The sequence below is a fragment of the Pleurodeles waltl genome, chromosome 6, assembly GCF_031143425.1.
Source record: "Pleurodeles waltl isolate 20211129_DDA chromosome 6, aPleWal1.hap1.20221129, whole genome shotgun sequence".
In the NCBI taxonomy this organism is placed as follows: domain Eukaryota; kingdom Metazoa; phylum Chordata; class Amphibia; order Caudata; family Salamandridae; genus Pleurodeles; species Pleurodeles waltl.
The window spans coordinates 12,709,367-12,729,260 of NC_090445.1; the positions used below are offsets into that span (position 1 = coordinate 12,709,367).

The following is a 19,894-nucleotide window of genomic DNA, read 5'->3' on the forward strand; positions in this document are numbered from 1 at the left end:
AATGCAAGGACACAAATTTAACATGGATACCTTTGTGAAAAAGTTAAAAGTGTTTATGCGGGAACTGCCCTAAACATCCAAAAAGGTCTTTGCACCCAGGGAGGACCCTTAGTAAGGAAGTGGTTAATGAGCCCAGGTGCTTGGCGCGTTGCTCTCCTCCCACAGCTGCCTGAACCAGCAGCACCTCGGCTGCTGAGTGCTTCTTCTCACGGGGACCTGGTATTGAAGTGCCGCGCGCGCTGCCTGCCGGGACATGTAGTTCCCGGAGTGCTTCGGACGCGCCTCTGCTGGGCCGCGCCGGTGCTGCAGGGACTACATGTCCCATGGTGCCCTGTACCGGCTGACGTCACGGGCTGCCAGATGTGCGCGCGTGACAGCTCTGTTTCCTTCCTCAGCCCATGTTCTTGCAGCCACTGAGAGTCGCCCCCGCAGCTGTGGCTTGCACCCCTGGTAAGCAGTGGGGGGCAGGAGGTGGGGGGCAAAGTGCACATCTGTGTTATTTAAAATCCTGCTTCTTGGGAGGACAGAGCAGCTACACGTGCAAAAGTTTTCATAATTCCACAATTACTGAAAGTCTCACCCTCAGGTATTCTACTCACTGAGTACAGGACTCGCAGGGGGCCAGCATCGCCCATCTCAAGTAAGGCAAACCTTCTAGCACATCACCTCAGGGCAGCTCTCAGCATCCCCTGCCAGGCCCCTGCCAGGGTTCCAGCATTTATCAGCACGCACTACAGGCTAACGTGTTCTTTGCTTCTTAGTAAATGTTTATTTAATGAAAATAAATCACACAAGGAGTACATTCAACAAGGTTATATTAACGAAATAGCAAGTTAGAACCTGCAAGGAGTCAAACTTTGTAAAGAACAGCCAGCTGTGTGGAGAGAGGACACAAAGGCACTTTACCAGGACTGTGACTTGTAAACTTCACATCACACACAGACATCTGCAACCATCTCACATCTAGCACAGATGTGTGGAGCGAGGACTCAATCTCACATCTAGTACAGTTGTGTGGAGGGAGGACACATCACACACAGATATCTGCAACCCTTTCACATCTAGTACAGATGTGTGGAGCGAGGACTCAATTTCACATCTAGTACAGATGTGTGGAGGGAGGACACAGAGGTACTTTACCAAGACTGTGATTTGTAAACTTCACATCACACACAGACATCAGCAACCATCTCACATCTAGTACAGATGTGTGGAGGGAGGACACATCCCAAACAGATATCTGCAACCCTTTCACATCTAGTACAGATGTGTGGAAGGAGGACATATCACACACAGATATCTGCAACCATCTCACATCTAGTACAGATGTGTGGAGGGGGGACACAGAGGTACTTTACCAGAACTGTGAGTTGTAAACTTCACATCACACACAGACATCAGCAACCATCTCACATCTAGTACAGATGTGTGGAGCGAGGACTCAATTTCACATCTAGTACAGATGTGTGGAGCGAGGACTCAATTTCACATCTAGTACAGATGTGTGGAGGGAGGACACATCACACACAGATATCTGCAACCCTCACATCTAGTACAGATGTGTGGAGGGATGACACATCACACTCAGATATCTGCAACCCTCACATGTAGGACAGATGTGTGGAGAGGGGACACAAAGGCACTTTACCAGAACTGTGACTTGTAAATTTCATATCACACACAGACATCTGCAACCATCTCACATCTAGCACAGATGTGTGGAAGGAGGACACATCACACACATATATCTGCAACCCTTTCACATCTAGTACAGATGTGTGGAAGGAGGACACATCACACACAGATATCTGCAACCATCTCACATCTAGTACAGATGTGTGGAGGGAGGACACATCACACACAGATATCTGCAACCCTTTCACATCTAGTACAGATGTGTGGAGGGAGGACACAGAGGTACTTTACCAGGACTGTTGCTTGTAAACTTCACATCACACACAGACATCTGCAACCATCTCACATCTAGTACAGATGTGTGGAAGGAGGACACATCACACACAGATATCTGCAACCATCTCACATCTAGTACAGATGTGTGGAGGGAGGACACATCACACACAGATATCTGCAACCCTTTCACATCTAGTACAGATGTGTGGAGGGAGGACACAGAGGCACTTTACCAGGACTGTTGCTTGTAAACTTCACATCACACACAGACATCTGCAACCATCTCACATCTAGTACAGATGTGTGGAGCGAGGACTCAATTTCACATCTAGTACAGATGTGTGGAGGGAGGACACATCACACATAGATAACTGCAACCCTCACATGTAGGACAGATGTGTGGAGAGGGGACACAAAGGCACTTTACCAGAACTGTGACTTGTAAATTTCACATCACACACGGACATCTGCAACCGTCTTACATCTAGCACAGATGTGTGGAAGAAGGACACATCACACACAGATACCTGCAACCCTTTCACATCTTGTACAGATGTGTGGAGGGGGGACACAGAGGTACTTTACCAGAACTGTGAGTTGTAAACTTCACATCACACACAGACATCAGCAACCATCTCACATCTAGTACAGATGTGTGGAGCGAGGACTCAATTTCACATCTAGTACAGATGTGTGGCGGGAGGACACATCACACACAGATATCTGCAACCCTCACATCTAGGACAGATGTGTGGAAGGAGGACACATCACACACCGATATCTGCAACCATCTCACATCTAGTACAGATGTGTGGAGCGAGGACTCAATTTCACATCTAGTACAGATGTGTGGAGGGAGGACACATCACACACAGATATCTGCAACCCTTTCACATCTAGTACAGATGTGTGGAAGGAGGACACATCACACACCGATATCTGCAACCATCTCACATCTAGTACAGATGTGTGGAGCGAGGACACAGAGGTACTTTACCAGGACTGTGACTAGTAAACTACACATCACGCACAGATATCTGCAACCCTTTCACATCTAGTACAGATGTGTGGAGGGAGGACAGAGGTACTTTACCAGGACTGTAACTTTTAAACTTTACATCACACACAGACATCTGCAACCATCTCACATCTAGAACAGATGTGTGGCCTGCATGTTACATGAGGCTGTGCAGCAGGCCCATTAACCCATCAAGCTATTTTATGTTGATTCAAACATGTGAGTAAACGTTACTCGTGGATCGCTCCAGCAAATGCATTAACTGCCTGAGCTGTCTGCGCAGTATCACCGCTCGGGTTCTGAGGGAGGCACTGTCTTGTGAGTGCTGGTCATACGGTCCAAAGTTCGCAGAGTTCTGTGCGTGTTGGTTTCCATGTAAAATCGGGACCTTAGGGCCACTTTGAAGTTGTTGAGAGCAAAACAAAATTGTGAGCATCTATTCAGTTTCATTCTCACTAAATAATTTAAAAACTAAGTTATAAGTAAATGATACATTCTCTACAGCACCAGACACCCCACTCAATGACACTGTGTTCTATGACGCTCTACTCCATTAAACTCTAATCCACTCTGTGCCACTCTATGCCACACTACTCCACTCTATGACACTGCGGTCTATGACGCTCTACTCCATTAAACTCTAATCCACTCTGTGCCACTCTATGCCACACTACTCCACTCTATGACACTGCGTTCTATGGCCCTCTACTGCATTCAACTCTACTCCACTCTATGCCACCCTACTGCACTCTGACAGTGTTCTATGAAACTCTACTCCATTAAACTCTAATCCACTCTGTGTCACTCTATGCCACACTACTCCACTCTATGACACTGCGTTCTATGACCCTCTACTGCATTCAACTCTGCTCCTCTCTCTGCCACGCCACTCTGTGCCACTCTATGCCACCCTACTGCACTCTGACACTACGTTCTATGACACTCTACTCCATTAAACTCTACTCCACTCTGTGCCACTCTGTGCCAAACTGCTCCACTCTATGACACTGCATTCTATGACCCTCTACTATATTCAACTCTACTCCACTCTGTGCCACTCCACTCTGTGCCACTCAGTGCCACACTATTCCACTCTATGCAACTCCGTCTATGCCACCCAATGCCACTTGACTGCGCCCTATTCTATGACTCCACTTTGCTCCACTTCACTACTTCAATCTGTGGTACTCCACGCTATGACAATCTAGGCCACTCAACTCTACAACACTACTCCACTCTGTTCCATCCCACTCTCCTACACTACTGCACTCTATGCCACTCCACGACAATCTACTCTGCTCTACGCCACTTTACTCTACAACACTTTTCACATCACTCTGTTCCATCGCACTCTCATACACTACTCCACTCTATCCCTGTCAGGGAGTCCGGATCCTCGGGGTTTGCGCATGTTCCCAATATGTCCAGCTCTTGGCAGCTCCAAACTCTACTAGCCATTGTAGCACAGAGTTAAGGAATGGCCAAGTGGGGGGTGGGGGATGGGGTCTTAGGTTGGGAACGCGGAGAAGGAGACCTGTGGAAGTAAAAGTTAAGAACACAATAATCAGATTATTCACATTGACTTTCATAAGCTTTGTTCATAATATCTATATACTGATAACATGAATGATCAAGAGCTTTCCTATATCATGACCTTATTAGCGCTGACTACCTGGAGAATAAATAAGGATTATGCAAGCTTTCATATGAGAGTTTTGTAGAATACAATCTTATGCTCTGAACCTTGAACTGACTCAAGTCATGTCTTTGAATAGAAACTAATTAATAACAGTAATCAATAAACATGTTAGTTTTCAGGAATAAACTGTGTTAGACTCATGAATGATACTGCAATGACACACTATAACAGTACGCAATGAACACATTGGTTTTCAGGAATAAACGGTGATAAGTTCATGAATGAACACATTGGTTTTCAGGAATAAACGGTGATAAGCTCATGAATGAACACATTGGTTTTCAGGAATAAACGGTGCTAAGCTCATGAATGAACACATTGGTTTTCAGGAATAAACTGTGGCACACTATGGCGGTCATTCTGACCCTGGCGGTCAAAGACCGCCAGGGCGGAGGACCGCGGGAGCACCGCCGACAGGCCGGCGGTGCTCCAATGGGGATTCCGACCGCGGCGGTAAAGCCGCGGTCGGACCGGCACCACTGGCGGGCTCCCGCCAGTGTACCGCCGCCCCATTGAATCCTCCAAGGCGGCGCAGCTTGCTGCGCCGCCGAGGGGATTCCGACCCCCCCTACCGCCATCCAGATCCCGGCGGTCCGACCGCCGGGATCCGGATGGCGGTAGGGGGGGTCGCGGGGCCCCTGGGGGCCCCTGCAGTGCCCATGCCACTGGCATGGGCATTGCAGGGGCCCCCGTAAGAGGGCCCCTACATGTATTTCACTGTCTGCTGCGCAGACAGTGAAATACGCGACGGGTGCAACTGCACCCGTCGCACAGCTTCCACTCCGCCGGCTCGATTCCGAGCCGGCTTCATCGTGGAAGCCTCTTTCCCGCTGGGCTGGCGGGCGGTCTGAAGGCGACCGCCCGCCAGCCCAGCAGGAAAGTCAGAATTACCGCCGCGGTCTTTCGACCGCGGAACGGTAACCTGACGGCGGGACTTTGGCGGGCGGCCTCCGCCGCCCGCCAAGGTCAGAATGAGGGCCTATGTCTAGACTTTCAAGATTCAATTGCTTAGGAATTATTATACACTTTGAATATCAAACTGTGCATCAAGATTTCAATGTCTAAAAATGATCGCGCAATCTGCAGATCTGAAACACAAGGGTTAAATGGCAAGAATGACTCACGCACTCAACCATCAGAATTTAAATGTCAAAATACGATCGCACACTCTGCCGGTCTGAGTTGCAAGTTTTAATTGTCAAAAATGAATCACTCACACTGCTGTCGATTCAACCATCAAGGTTTAAATGCCAGGATATGATCGCGCACACTGCCGATCCAAACTGTAAGAGTTACAGGCCAAGAATGAATCGTGCACTCTGCTGCCGATTCAACCATCAAGGTTTAAATGGCAAAATACGATCGCGCACACTGCCGATCCGAACTGCAAGAGTTAAATACCAAGAATGAATCAAGCACTCTGTTGCCGATTCAACCACCAAGGTTTAAATGCCAAAATACGATCGCGCACACTGCCGATCCGAACTGTAAGAATTACAGGCCAAGAATGAATCGTACACTCTGCTGCTGATTCACCCATCAAAGTTTAAATGCCAAAATACAATCGCGCACACTGCCGATCCAAACTGCAAGAGTTAAATGCCAAGAATGAATCGTGCACTCTGTTGCCAATTCAACCATCAAGGTTTAAATGCCAAAATACGATCGCGCACACTGGCGATCCGAACTGCAAGAATTAAATGCCAAGAATGAATCGTGCACTCTGTTGCCGATTCAACCACCAAGGTTTAAATGCCAAAATACGATCGCGCACACTGCCGATCCAAACTGCAAGAGTTAAATGCCAAGAATGAATTGTGCACTCTGTTGCCGATTCAACCACCAAGGTTTAAATGCCAAAATACGATCATGCACACTGCCGATCCAAACTGCAAGAGTTAAATGTCAAGAAAACCATTGCACACAGAAGGCCTCTGGAACAGGAGCTCAGGAAGATGCTGCTGCTCTACATCGGGACCTCTGAACAATGAGCACGTGGAGCTGGGCTGGGTCCCTTAAACAGACCCAGGCCCTGTCCATGTGCCACACCCAGCGAGACTGCAGGAAAGGATTCTAGAAAGGCTTAGAATAGGGACCACACCCTAACCACACCCTGTAATCCTGCAGCAAAGTCTTGAAAATGAGAAATGCATTGCAAACAGCATTAATGATGTTTCAATATGTATCTCTGCAATGCAAAAGGTTAACATACTGCATTAACACATAATGCATGAATTATTACATTACATAAGGATTGGCTTTTAGCATTACGTCGCCTATAGAGCGTGCACTGTCCTGATGTTGACAATCCCACTCCACTCTACGAAAATCTATTCTGCTCTACACCACTTTACTCTACAACACTTTACTCCACTCTAGGCAACACCATCTGTGCCTCTCCACTCTGTTCCATCGCACTCTCCTGCAGTACTCCACTCTGTGCCACTCCACTCTACGACAATCTACTCCGCTCTACATCACTTTACTGTACAATACTCTACTATAATCTAGGCAACACCATCTGTGCCTCTCCACGCTGTTCCATCCCAGTCTCCTACACTACTCCGCTCTATGCCACTCCACACTCTACAACAATCTACTACGCTCTATGCCACTTTACTCTACAACACTTTACTCCACTGCAGGCAACACCATCTATGCATCTTCACTCTGTTCCATCGCACTCTCCTACACTACTTCACTCTGTGCCACTCCACTCTACGACAATCTACTCCGCTCTACGCCACTTTACTCTACAACACTTTACTCCACTCTAGGCAACACCATCTATGCCTCTCCACTCTGTTCCATCACACTCTCCTACACAACTCCACTCTGTGCCACTCCACTCTACGACAATCTACTCTGCTCTACGCCACTTTACTCCACAACACTTTACTCCACTCTAGGCAACACCATCTGTGCCTCTCCACTCTGTTACATCCGACTGTCCTACACTACTCCACTCTGTGCCACTCCACTCTACGACAATCTACTCCGCTCTACATCACTTTACTGTACAATACTCTACTATAATCTAGGCAACACCATCTGAGCCTCTCCACGCTGTTCCATCCCAGTCTCCTACACTACTCCGCTCTATGCCACTCCACACTCTACAACAATCTACTACGCTCTATGCCACTTTACTCTACAACACTTTAATCCACTCTAGGCAACACCATCTGAGCCTCTCCACGCTGTTCCATCCGACTCTCCTACACTACTTCACTCTGTGCCACTCCACTCTATGACAATCTACTCTGCTCTACGCCACTTTACTCTACAACACTTTACTCCACTCTAGGCAACACCATCTGAGCCTCTCCACGCTGTTCCATCCGACTCTCCTACACTACTTCACTCTGTGCCACTCTACTCTTCAACAATCTACTCCGCTCTACGCCACTTTACTCTACAACACTTTACTCCACTCTAGGCAACACCATCTGTGCCTCTCCACTCTGTTCCATCCCACTCTCATACATTACTCCACTCTGTGCCGCTCTACTCTACGACAATCTACTCCGCTCTACGCCACTTTACTCTACAACACTTTACTCCACTCTAGGCAACACCATCTATGCCTCTCCACTCTGTTCCATCGCACTCTCCTACACAACTCCACTCTGTGCCACTCCACTCTACGACAATCTACTCTGCTCTACGCCACTTTACTCCACAACACTTTACTCCACTCTAGGCAGCACCATCTGTGCCTCTCCACTCTGTTCCATCCCTCTCTCCTACACTACTCTACTCTATGCCACTCTACTCTTCAACAGTCTACTCTGCTCTACGCCAGTTTACTCTACAACACTTTACTCCACTCTAGGCAACACCAACTGTGCCTCTCCAGTCTGTTCCATCCCACTCTCCTACACTACTCCACTCTGTGCCGCTCCACTCTACGACAATCTACTCCGCTCTACGCCACTTTACTCTACAACACTTTACTCCACTCTAGGCAACACCATCTGTGCATCTTCACTCTGTTCCATCGCACTCTCCTACACTACTTCACTCTGTGCCACTCTACTCTACGACAATCTACTCCGCTCTACGCCACTTTACTCTACAACACTTTATCCACTCTAGGCAACACCATCTGTGCCTCTCCACTCTGTTCCATCCCACTCTCATACATTACTCCACTCTATGCCACTCCACTCTACGACAATCTACTCCGCTCTAAGCCACTTTACTCTACAACACTTTACTCCACTCTAGGCAGCACCATCTGTGCCTCTCCATCCTGTTCCATCCCACACTCCTACACTACTCCACTCTATGCCACTCTACTCTTCAACAGTCTACTCTGCTCTACGCCACTTTACTCTACAACACTTTACTCCACTCTAGGCAACACCATCTATGCCTCTCCACTCTGTTCCATCGCACTCTCCTATACAACTCCACTCTGTGCCACTCCACTCTATGACAATCTACTCCGCTCTACGCCACTTTACTCCACAACACTTTACTCCACTCTAGGCAGCACCATCTGTGCCTCTCCACTCTGTTACATCCGACTGTCCTACACTACTCCACTCTGTGCCACTCCACTCTACGACAATCTACTCTGCTCTACGCCACTTTACTCCACAACACTTTACTCCACTCTAGGCAGCACCATCTGTGCCTCTCCACTCTGTTACATCCGACTCTCCTACACTACTCCACTCTGTGCCACTCCACTCTACGACAATCTACTCCGCTCTACGCCACTTTACTCTACAACACTTTACTCCACTCTAGGCAGCACCATCTGTGCCTCTCCACTCTGTTCCATCCCACTCTCCTACACTACTCCACTCTGTGCCACTCTACTCTTCAACAATCTGCTCCGCTCCACGCCACTTTACAACACTTGACTCCACTCTAGGCAACACCATCTGTGCCTCTCCACTCTGTTCCATCCCACTCTCATACATTACTCCACTCTATGCCACTCCACTCTACGACAATCTACTCCGCTCTACACCACTTTACTCTACAACACTTTACTCCACTCTAGGCAGCACCATCTGTGCCTCTCCACTCTGTTCCATCCCTCTCTCCTACACTACTCCACTCTATGCCACTCCACTCTACGACAGTCTACTCCACTCTATGCCACTTTACTCTACAACACTTTACCCCACTCTAGGCAGCACCATCTGTGCCTCTCCACTCTGTTCCATCCCACTCTCCTACACTACTCCACTCTATGCCTCTCCACTCTGTTCCATCGCACTCTCCTGCAGTACTCCACTCTGTGCCACTCCACTCTAAGACAATCTACTCCGCTCTACGCCACTTTACTCTACAACACTTTACTCCACTCTAGGCAGCACCATCTGTGCCTCTCCACTCTGTTCCATCCCACTCTCCTGCAGTACTCCACTCTATGCCACTCCACTCTACGACAATCTACTCCGCTCTACGCCACTTTATTCTAGAACATTTCACTCCACTCTAACCAACACCATCTATGCCTCTCCACTCTGTTCCTTCCCACTCTTCTACACAACTCCACTCTATGCCACTCCACTCTACAACAATCTACTCCACTCTACGCCACTTTACTCTACAACACTTTACTCCACTCTAGGCAGCACCATCTGTGCCTCTCCACTCTGTTCCATTGCACTCTCCTACAGTACTCCACTCTGTGCCACTCCACTCAATGACAATCTACTCCGCTCTACGCCACTTTATTCTACAACACTTTCACTCCACTCTAGGCAACACCATCTATGCCTCTCCACTCTGTTCCATCCCACTCTCCTACACAATTCCACTCTATGCCACTCCACTCTACAACAATCTACTCCGCTCTACGCCACTTTACTCTACAACACTTTACTCCACTCTAGGCAACACCATCTATGCCTCTCCACTCTGTTCCATCCCACTCTCATACACTACTCCACTCTATGCCACTCCACTCTATGACAATCTACTCCGCTCTACGCCAGTTTATTCTACAACACTTTACTCTTCTCTAGGCAGCACCATCTGTGCCTCTCCACTCTGTTCCATCCCACTCTCCTACACTACTCCACTCTATGCCTCTCCACTCTGTTACATCCGACTCTCCTACAGTACTCCACTCTGTGCCACTCCAGTCTACGACAATCTACTCCGCTCTACGCCACTTTATTCTACAACATTTCACTCCACTCTAGGCAACACCATCAATGCCTCTCTACTCTGTTCCATCCCACTCTCCTACACAACTCCACTCTATGCCACTCCACTCTACAACAATCTACTCCACTCTACGCCACTTTACTCTACAACACTTTACTCCGCTCTAGGCAGCAGCAGCTATGCCTCTCCACTCTGTTCCAGCCCACTCTCCTACACTACTCCACTCTATGACAATCTACTCTGCTCTACGCCAGTTTACTCTACAACACTTTACTCCACTCTAGGCAGCACCATCTGTGCCTCTCCACTCTGTTCCATCGCACTCTCCTACACTACTGCACTCTATGCCATTCCACTCTACGACAATCTACTCCGCTCTACGCCACTTTACTCTACAACACTTTACTCCACTCTACTCAACACCATCTATGCCTCTCCACTCTGTTCCATCGCACTCTCCTACACTACTCCACTCTATGCCACTCCACTCTACGACAATCTACTCCGCTCTACGCCACTTTACTCTACAACACTTTATTCCACTCTAGGCAGCACCATCTGTGCCTCTCCACTCTGTTGCATCCCACTCTCCTACACTACTCCACTCTATGCCTCTCCACTCTGTTACATCCGACTCTCCTACAGTACTCAACTCTGTGCCACTCCACTCTACGACAATCTACTCCGCTCTACGCCACTTTATTCTGCAACATTTCTCTCCACTCTAGGCAACACCATCTATGCCTCTCCACTCTGTTCCATCCCACTCTCCTACACTACTCCACTCTATGCCCCTCCACTCTGTTACATCCGACTCTCCTACACAACTTTACTCTGTGCCACTCAACTCTACAACATTCTACTCCGCTCTACGCAACTTTACTGTACAACACTTTACTCCACTCTAGGCAACACCATCTATGCCTCTCCACTCTGTTCCATCCCACTCTCCTACACTACTCCACTCTGTGCCACTCCACTCTATGACAATCTACTCCGCTCTACGCCACTTTACTCTACAACACTTTACTCCTCTCTAGGCAGCACCATCTGTGCCTCTCCACTCTGTTCCATTGCACTCTCCTACACAACTCCACGCCACTCCACTCTACGACAATCTACTCCGCTTCATGACACTTTACTCTGCAACACTTTACTCCACTGCAGACAACACCATCTGTGCCTCTCCACTCTGTTCCATCGCACTCTCCTACACTACTCCACTCTGTGCCGCTCCACTCTACGACAATCTACTCCGCTCTACGCCACTTTACTCTACAACACTTTACTCCACTCTAGGCAACACCATCTATGCCTCTCCACTCTGTTCCATCGCACTCTCCTACACTACTCCACTCTGTGCCACTCCACTCTATGACAATCTACTCCGCTCTACGCCACTTTACTCTACAACACTTTACTCCTCTCTAGGCAGCACCATCTGTGCCTCTCCACTCTGTTCCATTGCACTCTCCTACACAACTCCACGCCACTCCACTCTACGACAATCTACTCCGCTTCATGACACTTTACTCTGCAACACTTTACTCCACTGCAGACAACACCATCTGTGCCTCTCCACTCTGTTCCATCGCACTCTCCTACACTACTCCACTCTGTGCCACTCCACTCTATGACAATCTACTCCGCTCTACGCCACTTTACTCTATAACACTTTACTCCTCTCTAGGCAGCACCATCTGTGCCTCTCCACTCTGTTCCATCGCACTCTCCTACACAACTCCACGCCACTCCACTCTACGACAATCTACTCCGCTTCATGACACTTTACTCTACAACACTTTACTCCACTCTACTCAACACCATCTATGCCTCTCCACTCTGTTCCATCCCACTCTCCTACACTACTCCACTCTGTGCCACTCCACTCTATGACAATCTACTCCGCTCTATGACACTTTACTCTACAACAGTTTACTCCACTCTAGGCAACACCGTCTGTGCCTCTCCACTCTGTTCCATCCCACTCTCCTACACAACTCCACTCTGTGCCAATCCACTCTACGACAATCTACTCCGCTCTACGCCACTTTACTCTACAACACTCTACTCCACTCTAGGCAGCACCGTCCGTGCCTCTCCACTCTGTTCCATCGCACTCTGCTACACTACTCCACTCTGTGCCACTCCACTCTACGACAATCTACTCCACTCTATGCCACTCTACTCTACAACAGTTTACTGCACTCCAGGCAACACCATCTTTGCCTCTCCACTCTGTTCCATCCCACTCTCCTACACTACTCCACTCCATGCTACTCCACTCTACGACAATCTACTCCTCTCTACGCCACTTTACGCTACAACACTTTACTCCACTCTAGGCAGCACCATCTGTGCCTCTCCACTCTGTTCCATCCCACTCTCATACACTACTGCACTCTGTGCCACTCCACTCTACGACAATCTACTCCGCTCTACGCCACTTTATTCTACAACATTTTACTTCACTCCAGGCAACACCATCTGTGCCTCTCCACTCTGCTCCATCCCACTCTCCTACACTACTCCACTCTGTGCCACTCCACTCTACGACAATCTACTCCGCTCTACGCCACTTTACTCTACAACACTTTACTCCACTCTAGGCAATACCACATGTGCCTCTCCACTCTGTTCCATCGCACTCTCCTACAATACTCCACCCTGTGCCACTCCACGACAATCTTCTCCGCCCTGTGCCACTTTACTCTACAACACTTTACTCCACTCTAGGCAGCACCATCTGTGCCTCTCCACTCTGTTCCATTCCACTCTCCTACACTACTCCACTCTATGCCTCCCCACTCTGTTACATCCGACTCTCCTACAGTACTCCACTCTGTGCCACTCCACTCTACGACAATCTACTCCACTCTACGCCACTTTATTCTACAACATTTCACTCCACTCTAGGCAACACCATCTATGCCTCTCCACTCTGTTCCATCCCACTCTCCTACACAACTCCACTCTATGCCACTCCACTCTACAACAATCTACTCCACTCTACGCCACTTTACTCTACAACACTTTACTCCGCTCTAGGCAGCACCAGCTATGCTTCTCCACTCTGTTCCAGCCCACTCTCCTACACTACTCCACTCTGTGACAATCTACTCTGCTCTACGCCAGTTTACTCTACAACACTTTACTCCACTCTAGGCAGCACCATCTGTGCCTCTCCACTCTTTTCCATCGCACTCTCCTACACTACTGCACTCTATGCCATTCCACTCTACGACAATCTACTCCACTCTACGCCACTTTACTCTACAACACTTTACTCCACTCTACTCAACACCATCTATGCCTCTCCACTCTGTTCCATCCCACTCTCCTACACTACTGCACTCTATGCCACTCCACTCTATGACAATCTACTCCGCTCTACACCACTTTACTCTACAACACTTTACTCCACTCTAGGCAGCACCATCTGTGCCTCTCCACTCTGTTCCATCCCACTCTCCTACACTACTCTACTCTATGCCACTCCACTCTGTTACATCCGACTCTCCTACACTACTTTACTCTGTGCCACTCCACTCTACAACAATCTACTCTGCTCTACGCAACTTTACTGTGCAACACTTTACTCCACTCTACTCAACACCATCTATGCCTCTCCACTCTGTTCCATCCCACTCTCCTACACTACTGCACTCTATGCCACTCCACTCTACGACAATCTACTCCGCTCTACACCACTTTACTCTACAACACTTTACTCCTCTCTAGGCAGCACCATCTGTGCCTCTCCACTTTGTTCCATTGCACTCTTCTACACAACTCCACGCCACTCCACTCTACGACAATCTACTCCGCTTCATGACACTTTACTCTACAACACTTTACTCCACTGCAGACAACACCATCTGTGCCTCTCCACTCTGTTCCATCGTACTCTCCTACACTACTCCACTCTGTGCCACTCCACTCTATGACAATCTACTCCGCTCTACGCCACTTTACTCTACAACACTTTACTCCACTCTAGGCAACACCATCTATACCTCTCCACTCTGTTCCATCCCACTCTCCTACACAACTCCACTCTATGCCACTCCACTCTACAACAATCTACTCCACTCTATGCCACTCTACTCTACAACAGTTTACTGCACTCCAGGCAACACCATCTTTGCCTCTCCACTCTGTTCCATCCCACTCTCCTACACTACTCCACTCTGTGCCACTCCACTCTATGACAATCTACTCCGCTCTATGCCACTTTACTCTACAACAGTTTACTCCACTCTAGGCAACACCGTCTGTGCCTCTCCACTTTGTTCCATCGCACTCTCCTACACAACTCCACTCTGTGCCACTCCACTCTACGACAATGTACTCCGCTCTACGCCACTTTACTCTACAACACTCTACTCCACTCTAGGCAGCACCATCTGTGCCTCTCCACTCTGTTCCATCGCACTCTGCTACACTACTCCACTCTGTGCCACTCCACTCTACGACAATCTACTCCACTCTATGCCACTCTACTCTACAACAGTTTACTCCACTCCAGGCAACACCATCTTTGCCTCTCCACTCTGTTCCATCCCACTCTCCTACACTACTCCACTCCATGCTTCTCCACTCTACGACAATCTACTCCGCTCTACGCCACTTTACGCTACAACACTTTACTCCACTGTAGGCAGCACAATCTCTGCCTCTCCACTCTGTTCCATCCCACTCTCATACACTACTGCACTCTGTGCCACTCCACTCTACGACAATCTACTCCGCTCTACGTCACTTTATTCTACAACATTTTACTTCACTCCAGGCAACACCATCTGTGCCTCTCCACTCTGCTCCATCCCACTCTCCTACACAACTCCACTCTACGACAATCTACTCTGCTCTATGCCACTTTACTCTACAACACTTTACTCCACTCTAGGCAACACCCTCTGTGCCTCTCCACTCTGTTCCATCCCACTCTCCTACACTTCTCCACTCTATGCCTCTCCATCTATGCCTACAACACTTTACTCCACTCTAGGCAACACCCTCTGTGCCTCTCCACTCTGTTCCATCCCACTCTCCTACACTACTCCACTCTATGCCTCTCCACTCTGTTACCTCCGACTCTCCTACAGTACTCAACTCTGTGCCACTCCACTCTACGACAATCTACTCCGCTCTACGCCACTTTATTCTACAACATTTCACTCCACTCTAGGCAACACCATCTATGCCTCTCCACTCTGTTCCATCCCACTCTCCTACACTACTCCACTCCATGCTACTCCACTCTACGACAATCTACTCCTCTCTACGCCACTTTACGCTACAACACTTTACTCCACTCTAGGCATCACCATCTGTGCCTCTCCACTCTGTTCCATCCCACTCTCATACACTACTGCACTCTGTGCCACTCCACTCCACTCTACGACAATCTACTCCGCTCTACGCCACTTTATTCTACAACATTTTACTTCACTCCAGGCAACACCATCTGTGCCTCTCCACTCTGCTCCATCCCACTCTCCTACACTACTCCACTCTGTGCCACTCCACTCCACTCTACGACAATCTACTCCGCTCTACGCCACTTTACTCTACAACACTTTACTCCACTCTAGGCAATACCACATGTGCCTCTCCACTCTGTTCCATCGCACTCTCCTACAATACTCCACCCTGTGCCACTCCACGACAATCTTCTCCGCCCTGTGCCACTTTACTCTACAACACTTTACTCCACTCTAGGCAGCACCATCTGTGCCTCTCCACTCTGTTCCATTCCACTCTCCTACACTACTCCACTCTATGCCTCTCCACTCTGTTACATCCGACTCTCCTACAGTACTCCACTCTGTGCCACTCCACTCTACGACAATCTACTCCACTCTACGCCACTTTATTCTACAACATTTCACTCCACTCTAGGCAACACCATCTATGCCTCTCCACTCTGTTCCATCCCACTCTCCTACACAACTCCACTCTGTGCCACTCCACTCTACGACAATCTACTCTGCTCTACGCCACTTTACTCCACAACACTTTACTCCACTCTAGGCAGCACCATCTGTGCCTCTCCACTCTGTTCCATCCCACACTCCTACACTACTCCACTCTATGCCACTCTACTCTTCAACAGTCTACTCTGCTCTACGCCAGTTTACTCTACAACACTTTACTCCACTCTAGGCAACACCAACTGTGCCTCTCCAGTCTGTTCCATCCCACTCTCCTACACTACTCCACTCTGTGCCGCTCCACTCTACGACAATCTACTCCGCTCCTCGCCACTTTACTCTACAACACTTTACTCCACTCTAGGCAACACCATCTATGCCTCTCCACTCTGTTCCATCACACTCTCCTACACAACTCCACTCTGTGCCACTCCACTCTACGACAATCTACTCTGCTCTACGCCACTTTACTCCACAACACTTTACTCCACTCTAGGCACCACCATCTGTGCCTCTCCACTCTGTTACATCCGACTGTCCTACACTACTCCACTCTGTGCCACTCCACTCTACGACAATCTACTCCGCTCTACATCACTTTACTGTACAATACTCTACTATAATCTAGGCAACACCATCTGAGCCTCTCCACGCTGTTCCATCCCAGTCTCCTACACTACTCCGCTCTATGCCACTCCACACTCTACAACAATCTACTACGCTCTATGCCACTTTACTCTACAACACTTTACTCCACTGCAGGCAACACCATCTATGCATCTTCACTCTGTTCCATCGCACTCTCCTACACTACTTCACTCTGTGCCACTCCACTCTACGACAATCTACTCCGCTCTACGCCACTTTACTCTACAACACTTTACTCCACTCTAGGCAACACCATCTGTGCCTCTCCACTCTGTTCCATCGCACTCTCCTACACTACTCCACTCCATGCCACTCTACTCTTCAACAATCTACTCCGCTCTACACCACTTTACTCTACAACACTTTACTCCACTCTAGGCAACACCATCTGTGCCTCTCCACTCTGTTCCATCCCACTCTCATACATTACTCCACTCTATGCCACTCCACTCTACGACAATTTACTCCGCTCTAAGCCACTTTACTCTACAACACTTTACTCCACTCTAGGCAGCACCATCTGTGCCTCTCCACTCTGTTACATCCGACTCTCCTACACTACTCCACTCTGTGCCACTCCACTCTACGACAATCTACTCTGCTCTACGCCACTTTACTCCACAACACTTTACTCCACTCTAGGCAGCACCATCTGTGCCTCTCCACTCTGTTACATTCGACTCTCCTACACTACTCCACTCTGTGCCACTCCACTCTACGACAATCTACTCCGCTCTACGCCACTTTACTCTACAACACTTTACTCCACTCTAGGCAGCACCATCTGTGCCTCTCCACTCTGTTCCATCCCACTCTCCTACACTACTCCACTCTGTGCCACTCTACTCTTCAACAATCTGCTCCGCTCCACGCCACTTTACAACACTTGACTCCACTCTAGGCAACACCATCTGTGCCTCTCCACTCTGTTCCATCCCACTCTCATACATTACTCCACACTATGCCACTCCACTCTACGACAATCTACTCCGCTCTACACCACTTTATTCTACAACACTTTACTCCACTCTAGGCAGCACCATCTGTGCCTCTCCACTCTGTTCCATCCCTCTCTCCTACACTACTCCACTCTATGCCACTCCACTCTCCGACAGTCTACTCCACTCTATGCCACTTTACTCTACAACACTTTACCCCACTCTAGGCAGCACCATCTGTGCCTCTCCACTCTGTTCCATCCCACTCTCCTACACTACTCCACTCTGTGCCTCTCCACTCTGTTCCATCGCACTCTCCTGCAGTACTCCACTCTATGCCACTCCACTTTACGACAATCTACTCCGCTCTACGCCACTTTACTCTACAACACTTTACTCCACTCTAGGCAGCACCATCTGTGCCTCTCCACTCTGTTCCATCCCACTCTCCTACACTACTCCACTCTATGCCTCTCCACTCTGTTCCATCGCACTCTCCTACAGTACTCCACTCTGTGCCACTCCACTCTAAGACAATCTACTCCGCTCTACGCCACTTTACTCTACAACACTTTACTCCACTCTAGGCAGCACCATCTGTGCCTCTCCACTCTGTTCCATCCCACTCTCCTGCAGTACTCCACTCTATGCCACTCCACTCTACGACAATCTACTCCGCTCTACACCACTTTATTCTACAACATTTCACTCCACTCTAACCAACACCATCTATGCCTCTCCACTCTGTTCCATCCCACTCTTCTACACAACTCCACTCTATGCCACTCCACTCTACAACAATCTACTCCACTCTACGCCACTTTACTCTACAACACTTTACTCCACTCTAGGCAGCACCATCTGTGCCTCTCCACTCTGTTCCATTGCACTCTCCTACAGTACTCCACTCTGTGCCACTCCACTCAATGACAATCTACTCCGCTGTGCTGCTTTACTCTTCAGAATATCAAAACTATGCACTTCAGGATATTTTAAGGCACAATGTAAAGCAATCACTCTCAAACACCTTCGTAAGTAGAATAATCAAGTTTATTTAAGGGGCAAGTTCTCAGCTAGCAAAACTAAACCACACTAATATATATATATACATCAGGAGAATAACATGAGAATAATGATAAAGATATAAGCACTCTGTGAATAATTGCAAGAGTAAGTGCATATAATACAAGCACACACAATATACCTCAATGCTCAATAGCATGAAAATGACTGCAAGAATAAGTGCATATTACGCGCGCACACACAATACACTTAATAAATTGAAAAGCTTCACCGAAAAGAGCGTCTGCATCCCTCCGCCCGCCGTACACAAAGCTGGGGAACCCAAATCAGCTGGCACAGGGAGCCTCTGTTCGGGACAATCAGTCCTCCTGGCGTTGCGTCCAACCCAGAAGAGAGTTCCTAAACCTGCCCATCCAGGCCCCCAACTTTTATAGTATTTACTAACGCCCAGGAGTCTTTTCTAGAAAAAGACCCCCTCCTTTACAAATTGTGCAATCGGCGGTACCTTGTTCACCCTTCGAGACGTCTCCTCAGAACGGGCCAAGTTCCCAGGAGAGGACTCCAAGGTGAAGCTTGCATTCCTCCT

The 19,894-nt window shown here is 48.6% G+C and overlaps 1 protein-coding gene across 1 annotated transcript in view; it reads left to right on the forward strand.

The window, feature by feature from the left end:
* Positions 1-346: 346 nt before the first annotated feature.
* PHYHD1 (phytanoyl-CoA dioxygenase domain containing 1) overlaps positions 347-19,894 on the forward strand; it is a 164,504-nt gene continuing 144,956 nt past the window's right edge. The window contains exon 1 of the mRNA XM_069237025.1: positions 347-450. Coding sequence (XP_069093126.1) covers positions 399-450 — 52 coding nt within the window. The 5' untranslated portion in view covers positions 347-398. The remainder of the gene's footprint in view (positions 451-19,894) is intronic.